Source organism: Polyodon spathula, unplaced genomic scaffold (genome assembly GCF_017654505.1).
Source record: "Polyodon spathula isolate WHYD16114869_AA unplaced genomic scaffold, ASM1765450v1 scaffolds_661, whole genome shotgun sequence".
NCBI lineage: Eukaryota > Metazoa > Chordata > Actinopteri > Acipenseriformes > Polyodontidae > Polyodon > Polyodon spathula.
Genome location: NW_024472150.1, coordinates 1 through 11,896, shown reverse-complemented (window position 1 = coordinate 11,896; position 11,896 = coordinate 1). Strand labels below are relative to the sequence as shown.

At 37.9% G+C, this 11,896-nt stretch overlaps 1 protein-coding gene across 3 annotated transcripts; it reads left to right on the top strand.

Annotated features, from left to right (window-relative positions):
• Nucleotides 1-2,118: 2,118 nt before the first annotated feature.
• LOC121308342 (tumor necrosis factor alpha-induced protein 3-like) lies at nucleotides 2,119-11,890 on the top strand. 3 transcript variants are annotated; one of them, XM_041240682.1, is made up of 6 exons: nucleotides 2,119-2,227; nucleotides 6,109-6,203; nucleotides 8,263-8,578; nucleotides 9,171-9,346; nucleotides 10,838-10,979; nucleotides 11,475-11,890. In XM_041240682.1, the coding sequence occupies exons 3-6, from the start codon at nucleotides 8,275-8,277 to the stop codon at nucleotides 11,651-11,653; spliced, it is 801 nt and encodes a 266-aa protein (XP_041096616.1). In that variant the 5' UTR covers nucleotides 2,119-2,227; nucleotides 6,109-6,203; nucleotides 8,263-8,274; the 3' UTR covers nucleotides 11,654-11,890. The 3 variants fall into 3 exon arrangements, with proteins under 3 accessions (XP_041096616.1, XP_041096618.1, XP_041096617.1); XM_041240684.1 differs by lacking the exon at nucleotides 2,119-2,227 and adding an exon at nucleotides 5,740-5,893; XM_041240683.1 differs by lacking the exon at nucleotides 2,119-2,227 and adding an exon at nucleotides 5,899-5,981.
• The last annotated feature ends 6 nt before the right edge of the window (nucleotides 11,891-11,896 follow it).

Here is an 11,896-nt window from a genome sequence, read left to right as displayed (position 1 = left end):
ATACAGTATCCATACCTCCAGGGCTTCAGTTGTATTCATCATTTGCATATGCACAGTAAAAGAGTTTAAAAGGTTAGGGGAAAGGAAGGTCATGGGTATCAACATTATATTTAATTACAAAAGTGAATTTTAATGAGTAGGAATTGAGAATTCTGTTGTAATGCTGAGGCAGGCTAATTAAAGTACTGCTGAGTTCTAGGGTCCCTGACCCATTGAACAGGAGGAAGGCAGCTTCATTAGGAGGCTCTGTCCTCATTAGAATAACAGTGTGTGTGACACAGCACTGCTGAGAGTAGTGATCAAACCCCCTACTGTAGCATTTCAATATGCTGTTGTTTCTAAAGGAAATTAACATCTTCAGAGACAATGCAAAAACACATGTCAGATACATGTAGACTGAGGCTTGTTTGGATAAATAAATAAACGCAGATTCTGGTGTTAGTGGCAGGGCATGAGGAATCAATTACAAGTCTTCAACCAAACAGGTAAATAGTTCAAGCATTGTAGTTGCTTTGTGTGTTTTTGCCTAGTTTTTTATATGATGCAATTCGGTCAATTTCTGAGCATAGATGGCCACACCTGAAGACACTGTTATCAGCAAAAGGGTCAGACAATTCTGCTGGCAGTCTACAAACACAACAATTGGAAGGAATGAGAATTGTCTGACACAAATAGGCACCTACAAAATGTACTTATGACAATTCTCTATATTACATCTCCCAAAGAGGGCCCTACCCAGTATAATTCCTATAATGAATTACTTACTATAATAACTCCTGGACGGGCAGGGCCAATGCAACACTCACCACGGGAATCCTTGCCAGGATGGACAGCTTGGCATGGCCAGGACCCTGCACTCACTCCCCTGACTGCACCATGCAGCCGTGCCTTTACCAGAAGAGTCGAGTCCATTCATTTGCCTGTTGTTTTGTCTGAATAGTAACTTGAGTGAGTAGAGGAAGTGTGCAAACTGCAAGCAACTGCTTAACTTGAGGTCCGGAACAAAGAAGAGGAAGTTCGCTTTTGCATATTCAAATGGGAATTCACAAAATGTAAATGTGCAATTTTCTGTTCACTGTTTTTTATTATTTTTTTTATATATATTGACCTTGCAGCAATGCATTCAATGCAATCGCTGCAGCTCAACATTTTTCATACAGAGATTCTTGGCCAGCGTGTTGCTTATCCACAAAGGGAAATCCCTGGAGCAGTCCAATGCAATTTTATGGATTACACATTGTCCTTTTTAACGGAAGTGCTTGTGTAACTATGGAAGCTTACCCATAACTTCGAAGGCATTATCTTAAATGTTTGTCTACTTAGATTGAAGTTTTACTGCAATATACGGATGTACTCACGGGTGCGTGTTTTCGATCACCCATGAAGTTTGTATTACAGTAAGAACTCACAGATCAGTACAGTGTGCTTCCAGTGTGTTATTGCTCTGATTAAATGCCCAGATATTGTAAAAAGAGACAGCAGTGATCAAACCCTGCTGTACAATGGTACAGAACTATTTCTACACTTACTGCATGTTGGAAGCAAACTCACTTGACTAATGACATTTGTTTCATTTTGAGCAGACCTAATAAGGCAAGAAAAATATTATTATTATCATTATTATTGTATTTATTTATTTATTTTTGAGAAGAAGGTTTTAGGGATTATCCACAAGGAATAACACAATGCATATTGACTTAAACGCTAGTAAAATGTTCTAAAAGGTAACAGTTTTAAATACTGCAGCTCTATAGTAATCCAGCTGGGGTCCATCCGCCTCATTTATGAACATTACAGGGTAAAAACACAGTTATGTGAGTGTCACAAAATATGAAATATATTCATTTTAAGACGATGGTAGTAAGATCTCCAATGGCATGTCATGTTATAAGTAATTATAGAGACTCTTATAAATGCCATTGTAACCCTACTGGTTGCCTCTATGTATAAACTAGGTCAGCCATTGTTGGGCCTGCTGCAACGTTAATCTTTTTTTATCTGCAAGGAAAACCCCTGTTATAATGATAAGGTCACATGTGCTACAGAGGAAGAAGACGGTGATTGCATGAAAGGGGAATTCCAAGACAGATTCTTAAAAGGGCATTGCCAATAGTGAAGGGTAACTTCAGCACTGCTCACTAACCGTGCTGAAGTGGGTAGGGGGGAGGACATCATGGTATCACAGGGACTGCAGACTCTCTGAAGCAGAACAAAGCAAAGCTGGAAGGTAAAACAGGCACTCTGCCATCAAATATTGAAGTATATTCAATCAGCATTGTGTTTGATTTGTGTTCATGGCTTACTGTTCCAGGGAACGCAATGGAGATTGAGTTGAATTTTTCAGGAGGAACGATGTTGAATGTTGAATAGAGTGAATGACGATGAATGAAATGAATCATTGCTATATATATATATATATATATATATATATATATATATATATAGAGAGAGAGAGAGAGAGAGAGAGAGAGAGAGAGAGAGAGAGAGAGAGAGAGAGAGAGAGAGAAAGTGAGGGAAATAGAAGAGGTTTATTATAGTTTTATAATTGCAGCAGAAATTATGACAATATTATCACTGTTACAGTAAGTGCAGTAATACATCTTAGAAACATATTTTCTGCAATTCATATTTACAAGTTTTATTTTAATTGTCTATGGTTGCTAACAATTCAGTTAAATAATGTTTTCTCTTCTTGACAAAACTGGACAGACAATTTAATTAGGAATCTGGCTAATTATTTAGCTTGCACTCAAACAACAGTGAAATATTGAAAACAATGAATTTGTGTAGTGCTTATAAAGTAAAATATACAGGACTTGTACAGTTAGCTGTAATCATCAACCAAATTCATGAAGTATTGAGGGAGTGCTGCACAAGCTAAAACAAGGGGGTCAAGCTAAAACTAGTGGTTGATTAAAAGATGACAGTCTTCTAACATGGTTTGTGAAAGCATGCTTCCCAAACAAGCCTGCAGTTTCTGTTGTTAGCTTGTGGTTTCTCTGGAGCTAAGCTGTTTAATCAGTCTTCATGATCAGTCTAACACTACAGTGCTACTGCAGCAATGAAAAGCACATTTGATCAGTTCTTTAAACCATATGGGACATATTTTAATCAAAGCGTTTACGCCAGTCTTTAATGAACTGCTATTTTTTTTTAAGAGGTCAAACTTCTATTGATTTTACAAAACTAGAAAAAAACAACTAAAGTTAGATATTTTAAGTTCTGTTAAGGACTCTTAACCCTAACCCTAACCCGTGGGCTTTCAGGATACCGTTTTAATAAATGAGCAGTGAGCCGAGGGGAATCAGTAAAGGTGTTTGCCCGGAATCTGACAATTTGACCAGGTTAAAATACACAGAGTACCCTAGCGCTACATTTTAAAAGATGATCAGTTTGGAGACTTGCCCACTGATGAGTTTAAATAAATAAACAAACAAATAAATACGTGGGGACCTTTATTTCAAACATTGGCAAGTACAGGCGTTGGTAATTATTACCAATAGACAGATTACAATACAATTATTACTTCATCCTATTAATGTGGTATTGATCATTTATTATTAGGTTTCTTGCAATGTGTTGGTTACATCATTTCATCACTTAGGAGCTACAGCACCTTCATTTTAGACATAAACATTCTCTATTTTATTATGACAAAACTTGTTTGTTCTGAGTGATGCCGTCTTATCAGAGGAGCTCAGCAAAGAAGAAACAAATTCCAACTTTTTCACAAAACATTTTTTTATATTTATTTTTTAACAAGGCAGTGCGCTGGTTAACACATTTCCTGAGGAGATTTGGGATTCTCCTGCATGTCGTTAAAGGAACGTTTAACTTGTTTTAAAAGACGTTTCCCAGAAATGTCACTTATGCCTAAGGGAAGGAAACAGCAGTTTAAAAAAATGAAATGTCCAGTTCACTTTTAATGTTCTAAATGAATGAAAATTGATACAAAACTGTTTTAAAAAAGTGCCTTATTTTCAAAGCATTTCCTCTGTTATTTAGAAAGGAGAAAAAAAAATCAAGTTAATGTTCCAAAAGGAGACAAAAGACATTGAGAGTGCTTAAGAGTGAGAAACTGCAAAAAATAACGTTGCTGTTTGGTTTTAGTTTTGTAAAAATGAACAAGCGTTTTACCTTAATAAAAAAAAAAGTGGGGGAGTCGATATGGCCCATCGACGTTAGGGTTGTGTATTTCACTGCTGTAACATTACCAGGGATTGCCGTTAGAACCGCAACAAGAAGAAAGAAAAAAGAAAATGCTTTAGAAAAGACAACTGATGAATATATACAAAGCCATTAGCAATCGCCAGTTTGGTGTTAATCAAAATGGTCTTTGCTGCCACATCCAGGAAACGAATGTGTTTTGGGTGATTGAACAGTTCTGATATCAAAGCAGCATACTTGAGCTGTGGTTTCTGTTCACTAAAATGCTGTGCCACAGCAAGGCAGTGGGTTGTCATCCAGGTTTCTTGGTTCATGGGAGAGCAGGCTGGCTACACTTCTGAGAAATGCACAGCTTACAGTGCGTATTACTAGAAGCTGCTGAATCACTCCTGAGACTGCCCCCCCTGAACCATCAGCAGCGGAGCAGTCAGTCAGAGAGACCTGTCAAGCCTATAGGCAGCCCTTATGTAGCGCAGGCTGTTTTGTCCATCCTGACTGAAAGTCACTTTGGTAACACATTAAGCGCCTCTAATTACTGTGTATTAACAAAGTAGCTTCTTAGTAAATACATGCACACTCACATATTTACAACGGTATTATGCATAGCTACAATGTACTTAATGTGTGAAGCCTTTTACAAGATGTGTAAATACACAATTGTATCAGAAAAAGGGGGGTTAGGGTTATATTGTGCAAAAAATGTACCCATAACTACATTGCAACTATGCATAATAACATTGTAAGTACGCATGTATTTATTAAGAATCTACTATGCAAACGCACAGTAATTAGAGACGGTTAATGTAAAGCGCTGCCCTGTGCATACCCAATCCATTCTCGTGTGGGCTGAAGGGCTGAACCATTCCAGAATGGGTCGCGTCGTTTGGTTGATTCCCGTTTTGTTCAGGACACATATTTATTTGGGGAGATTTAATGATCAATAATTAGGGAATTCATGTCTCGATTTCCACACAGTGTGCTTACCCACATAAGAGCTATAAATCATTTCACAACAATAGCCAAGGAGTTAATTGCACAACAAATTAGTGAAATGTTTCTATTTATTTATTTATTTATTTGCGCACCATTCAAACTAAAGGGGACACTACTCGCGTTTAATTAAAAAGTAGCGTCCCTTCACCTACCTATTTACTCGTGGGATTAAGTGCTCTTATTTTCTCTCTATGTAATTTTTTTTTTTTTTGCACAGAAACTTACGCTCTTGAAATATGTAAACTCGCGGTGTACTGTTTAAGAAAGTTACCGCATCCGGAATGATGCCATGTATTCCGCTGTGGAGTATAACGAAGATGGTTTTAGACTAACAGTTTTTTTTTTTTTTTTTTTTTGGTTGGTTGGTTTTGTTTTTCTATACTGTACCTCGTAGCTGTGATCCGAAATGCGGTCCAGCGTTGCAACCTTTTACGTGCAACTCAAGTAAACGATAAACTGACGCTGTCTCCACTGTACCCCCAAAGCGTTCTGTGAGTTCCTTTCTGTTACCGCCTCGGCTATACAGTGTGGAGCGCACCGATTGTTTTTGGGTCTGTGTGCAGACCCAAGTCGCTTGCTCGGGGGTGTTGGTCGCCCCAATGTGTTTTATCGAGAGGGTTAAATGTCGAGTTATTTTTAAACTATGGAAAGTCCCTTGCTTTACTAGCTACTCCCACAACAGTGAAACACCTCTCACCATATGCCGGCTTCATGACGGAAATATAAAACTTGGGTGAGCTAAAACATATATAAAAAAACAGAGTTGAAGAAACGGTAGTTGAAGAGACACTATGCAACGTTCGTGTAATGGAAACGCTGAGGTATTATTGCAGTCTGTAGTAGGGGGGTGTGTGTTTGGCTGGTTTCCAGGTGAAGTGTTGTACAATGGAAGATTACGAAACAGCACACACATTCTCACAGTAACTTTTTTTTTTTCTGTTGTCACAGTACAATCAATAGGACGGATGCGCACAGTGGAATACAGCAGTACAGCAGACGCATCTAATGCTGGGAGTCTTTGAAAAGATTATTTTCAAACTGAGGTATGTTACTTTTTAATTAAACGCGAACAGTGTGCCCTGTCCTTTAAATGATGAGCGTGTGTTTTATACTTTGTTTCTGTTTATATAATTGGAAGATTTTTTAAGGTTTTTTGTTTTGTTTTTCTTTCTGGTACTACTACTACTACTACTACTACTACTACTAATACTAATAATAATAATAATAATAATAATAATAATAATAATAATAATAATAATAATAACAGTAAGACTACTGACAGTAGATTTCCTACTACTAGCTCTAGACAAGCCTTAAATATGTATATACATTATATAATAGCATCCGTCGTTAATTCTCTTAAAAGCCTAACATTTGATAATACTACACACTTGGTTTAAATTGAATAACAAATACAAATTACAATGTGTAACTGATAATTGTTTTGTTTTTTGTATGTGTGGTTTTACCTGTGCTGCACCTGTACATGACCCACACCGAGAAGTACCTGTTTGGATGTTGAAATCGCTAAATTCCAAGCATTGTTTTGGAATATAGCATTGGTCTGTTGAGTTCAAATTATATTGCTCTCAATATTTATAACAGTAGGATAAAATGCTGCCTTGAATTCATAGGTTTATATTCCAATTGCATGGTTTAAATGTTTTTCAAAATCCCGAACATATTTCTGTGGTCTCTCTCTTTTTTTTTGTCAAACATGCAGCACATTTATGGCACTGATACACTGCAGGGACGCCTCGTGTGTATTATAGAGGCCATATTTTGAAAGCGATTACGATCGTCCTTAATGAACTCCTTCTTTGTAAGAGATAAAACGCCTGTTTATTTTATAAAGATAAAACCAAACAGCTGAGTCATGTAGTCCAATTTATTTTTTCCCATCCTCCAAGTGATCTAATACCAATATGACGATTTTTCACGGTGAACACAATGCCAGCTCATTACAGTTTTTGCCATGACAGTACACTTCTGAAAATAAGGTGCTTCTCATTCTGTAACATGAAGTGGAATTTCTGTTCTTTAAAATCATAGGCGTTAAAGAATGAAGGGAATGTTTTCAAAATATGGCCCGAGGCATTTATTGCATATCCTACATTCTGCATAACTTTTTTTTTTTAAAGAAGAAAAATTCCATTTCGTGTTACGAAATGAGAAATAAAATACATTTTGATATTGTTTTATGAAATTGTTTTACACTCTTTTTTTTAATAAATATAAACTTATTTCATCACTAAATAATTTGTGAGTTACAGCATTGTTTATATTTACAACAATCTCAAAACTACAATAATAATAATAATAATAATAAAACATTTAGAAGAAGCCACATTGTGAGATGCGACTATTCCTAAATTTAGTATAATTTTAACGTGGTGGTAGGGCCTATGGTGGTTACCACATACACCACCACTAATTTATGTATTTCTGTACGTGGTACAATGAAGGAAATGCTTGGTGCAGTGTATTTAAATGAGGCTGTTGAATTTGGATGTGATATTCTGACAGTGTTCTGAAAGGGTATTGTACATCATTTTGTACTGTAATGGAAATTAACAGTAAATCTTCAGTGGGTGGCTGTTTGTTGTTTTGAGTCTTTATGAGATGACCGGGGCAAGACAAGCTCTCACATGCACCTTGCATGGCTTCGGAAATAATATAGAAATCAAAAGAATATCGGCTTTGAATGATGATATACTTCATTACAATAGCCCCAGTAGCTCACTCACCTCTGGTATTCTTCAATCTGTAGAAACCGCAAGCACATTTTATTCAGTACTGCATCTGATCAAGTAACACTGTAAGAAAATAATATGAGGTACTTTAAATGGTGTGTCCAGTCCTTCAATATCATCTGTTTCATAGAGATTATTACTTGTGAGTGACCGAATTGGAGTTTATAAGGTTTGGGGCAAAATTAGTTATTTTTAGATTAGTATTAGACAACGTGCCAGTAAAAATACATGAATAATAATAAAATTAATTAATTAATAATAATAATAAATAATAATAATAATAATAATAATAATAATAATAATAATAATAATAATAATAATAATACATTGCTGTTGCTTTTTCTTGCAGTATTTATATGCTATGGAAGTAAGAAACCCCCTTCCCCAATCACTTGAAGACAGCAATCTGACCAAAGCGCTGAGACTGAGAGAACGTATAGCAGCAGATATTACGAGGCTGCAGAGTGGGAGACCCGCCATTCACCACCTCCGCTCCCTGCACCAGCACAGCGTGCACCTGTGTGGATACAAGACTTCCAGCGCACGGTGCAGAGACCTCGTCAAGGAATCTCTCTGTGACCCGTACCTCCTGAGACGCTTTGAAGACAGCCGGGGCCTGAACTGGAGCAAACAAGCAAGCCGTCTCTTTCCTCTGAAGAATCCTGGTACTAGATTTCTCGTGATGCTTTTATTTAAAAAGGACTTACAGCTGTGCTCTATATAAGCCACCAGTAGCTTTAATAAGCTCTGTTACATGAAGTATATACAGTAGCTCTTAGTTATAATATTTGTAATGTGGTTAAGTATTCTTACCACAGGCCTTGGCCACAGTTTCATGCAATAATTCTGTATTAAAAGACACTTGTATACGTGATTTTTATAATTGCCCAACAGTGGGGAACATTTCCATATTCTTGGGGTCCATGGTGACCCTACAGCCTTATTGCCCATGTTATGGCAGGGGTTTCTGTTGTATTTCTGGGAGCATAAGCAACATCACATTAAATCAGCGAGCGTGTCTTTGTTACACAGACACACATTTGTTGATCTTTAGGATCTAAAAAGTTTCATTATTTCTCCGCTCTCTTTTGTTATTAATATAACCAGTCAACAAGTTCTGCTTTCTGATAAAGGGCACAGAAGGCTGAACTGTGTGCAGATTGTAGTCGACGGGACGGCAAGGGATTTCAGATCGGTGTAAAGCTGCCGTGGTTTAATACACGTGCTGTCAATGCCATTCATCCTCCCTCCCTCCAGGGAAAAACAACAGCCTGCTGGATGCCGTGTCTCTTTACATGTGGGGAGTGTGCGATGCTGACTCTGTGCTCCACGCTGCTCTCTATCACACCCTGGCTGAAAGCAGTGCAGCAGAGCTTGGGCTGCGCAGGAGAGCAGCCAGATACAGAGCTCCTCCCCTGCCTCCTGACTCTGGGGTGAGTAGTATACAAGCACCGTGATGCTGCCTTCACTACGACCCAGGCACTCAAAAAACGTCTGATATAAATTATATACATTTTACAGCACTCTTTCACAAATGTAAGGCTGTAGATCAGGGGTGGCCAAAGCTGGGCATTCCACTCTTAGTCTTTGTTTCAGTACTGTTCTAAACTGTTTAATGGAACCAGTTCAACCTCTATCCACACCCTAAAGTAGTTCATTATCTCATTTTACTTGATAAACCTGGGGTGGACTCCCCTTCTGTAGATATATTCTTTGTTAACGTTTGCATATGCTGTACATCTATCAAAATGAATGGGTACCTGACCATTTTAAACTTTAGTGCAAAGCATTGTTTACCATGTAAACACAGGTTTTACTAGTTTCTGATTCATCAGTAACTGCAGTTACTTGCTATACGGCAGTGGTGCACAATAGGTCCATTGTGTTTGGTTCCTGTTTAGTGTGTTTTTTCAGGTACACTGCCTGGCAGGCTGGGACTAGTAAACCTCACAGATGAGGTTTGTGACTGGAAAGGAATTCACTGTTAAATTAATCATCTTCCCAATGCAAGACTGTGCATTAACCAAGCTGCACACTGCTGCAAATTCAGAAAGATTTTTGGGAAACTGTGTACGTGCCACTACGAGTCAGTCCTTGGAATTCTGTTAAACACACACTCGCACACACGCACGCACACAAAGCACCCCCCCCCACACACACACACACAAAAAAAAGAGAACATAACAATATCGCCTTTGGTTATGATTTTTTATTAAAACTTTTGAAATTTTGAAACACTTTGTGTGAACTCTATGGAGTTTGAGAAGTTGCCCTGCCATAACTTTGAGAAAAACATGTACGTATTATAAAATAGATACACAGATAGGAAACCTGACGTGGTACAATTGTGCCTGCAGTGACTGAAGGGGATATGACAAGGGTATTTTGTATGGATTGTAAATTGATTATACCACGACTTATACCACTGCAAACACTACTACCACTAATAATAACAGTAATAGGGCTGAAATCACGAAGCCATTAGACAAGTTCACAACTGTATTTTTCCATGGTGTTTTTGCAAGTTTCCCCCTTGCTTTTTCTATGCACAGTTTACCCTGGTTTGACGTGTTTAGTAATATGTTTACCATACCTTGCTATTCTTCACAATGCTCTCACTGTGCTTCATTACACTTTGGTACAGTTTTACTGTGGTAAACATTTATAAGGGACTCCCCATATAAAAAGTAGTTCAGATTCAAAACAAACACTTCTGTATTAAATACCAAACATTAGTGTTTTTGGACAGCACTGCAATGTTTCTTTATAGAACTTTAATTGTATATATTTGTGTGACTTATTTTTTAAATCCTATAATTGTGCTGTTCAAATGCATGCACTGATGGAGCCGGTTCCTCTAGTTTGTAACCGATTTAGATCTGGGCTTCATCCCTGATACTAAAGTTCTGTTGTGATTCCATCAGATCTGCTCTGAAGAATGGCAGAATATAGTGAAGACAGCCAACCCAAAGGCAAAAGCAGAGACATCTATGATCCATTTCTATCAAGATATCTATCTGCATGTTTTGGCAAACATCACCAGAAGGCCAATTATTGTCATTGCCGGTAAGTTATCGCATCTCTTGTGCGTCGATATCTATTTAAGGTTTAAACGTTGCTGAGGGGAAAAAAAAGAGATTAAACTAATCTAAAGCAGTTGAAAAACAACGTTTAAATCAGAAGATTTAATTCACCAGAATAGGCTTGAAAAAAAAACAGCCCCTGACAAAACGTTTCTTAAAGCAGTCCTTATAGTTCTGTGAATCAGGCAGTAGCTAGGACCAGCTTAATAGATATTGAGCTCCAGCTCTTGCACAGGTAAAACATGTTGATGAATATTGTATTAATCTTAACAGTGGTGAATCCTCATATTAAGTGCTTCAATGTGGATTTGTTTTATTGGGGGTGGGGGCTGATAAAGTCTCTTACTGCTGTATTTAACCACATTGTTCCTTTGCTAGAGGACCCTGATTCAACTGTTCAAGACCAGCATGTGTTCTGATTTCACGTCAGCCTCGGTTTTTGAATGGAGTTTTCTGTTCTTCTTAACCTCATTGGCAGGAAGCTCTAAGGAAAGCAGTTCCGTTTCCTCAGCTGCAGTCCCTAATCCTGCAGGGGTGTATCTGCCACTCCTCTGGGAGTCTGATCAGTGCTGGTGTTTTCCAGTGGTCCTGGCATACTCAAGTCACCTCTTCACCCCACTGGTCAATGTCACCAATCCCGGAGAGGGTAAGGGTTAGGGTTAGGGTTAGGGCTGCAGCTTTCACTTCACTCCTTAGAGAAAAGGCTATTGTGAAATCACATATACAGGCAGTTTAACATTTTGTTTTTAGTGGGTTTCTAGCTATATGTTAGGATTCTGTGGATAGAAGTTCATGAGAATTTATGTATAATGCTGACAGGAGTCTAGACTCTGCTGATCATAGACTCCCCAAGCATATTTTAAGCATCCATTTAAGGCATCGGGTACCACTGCTCTCCCA

What these genes read in the sequence shown, in the direction of transcription:
- LOC121308342 (XM_041240682.1), top strand. Translation starts at nt 8,275, where the DNA reads ATGGAAGTAAGAAACCCCCTTCCCCAATCACTTGAAGACAGCAATCTG. An exon ending in CCCTGCCTCCTGACTCTGGG is followed by an intron (nt 9,347 to 10,837) that starts GTGAGTAGTATA and finishes TGATTCCATCAG; the next exon opens with ATCTGCTCTGAAGAATGGCA. An exon ending in GCCAATTATTGTCATTGCCG is followed by an intron (nt 10,980 to 11,474) that starts GTAAGTTATCGC and finishes CCTCATTGGCAG; the next exon opens with GAAGCTCTAAGGAAAGCAGT.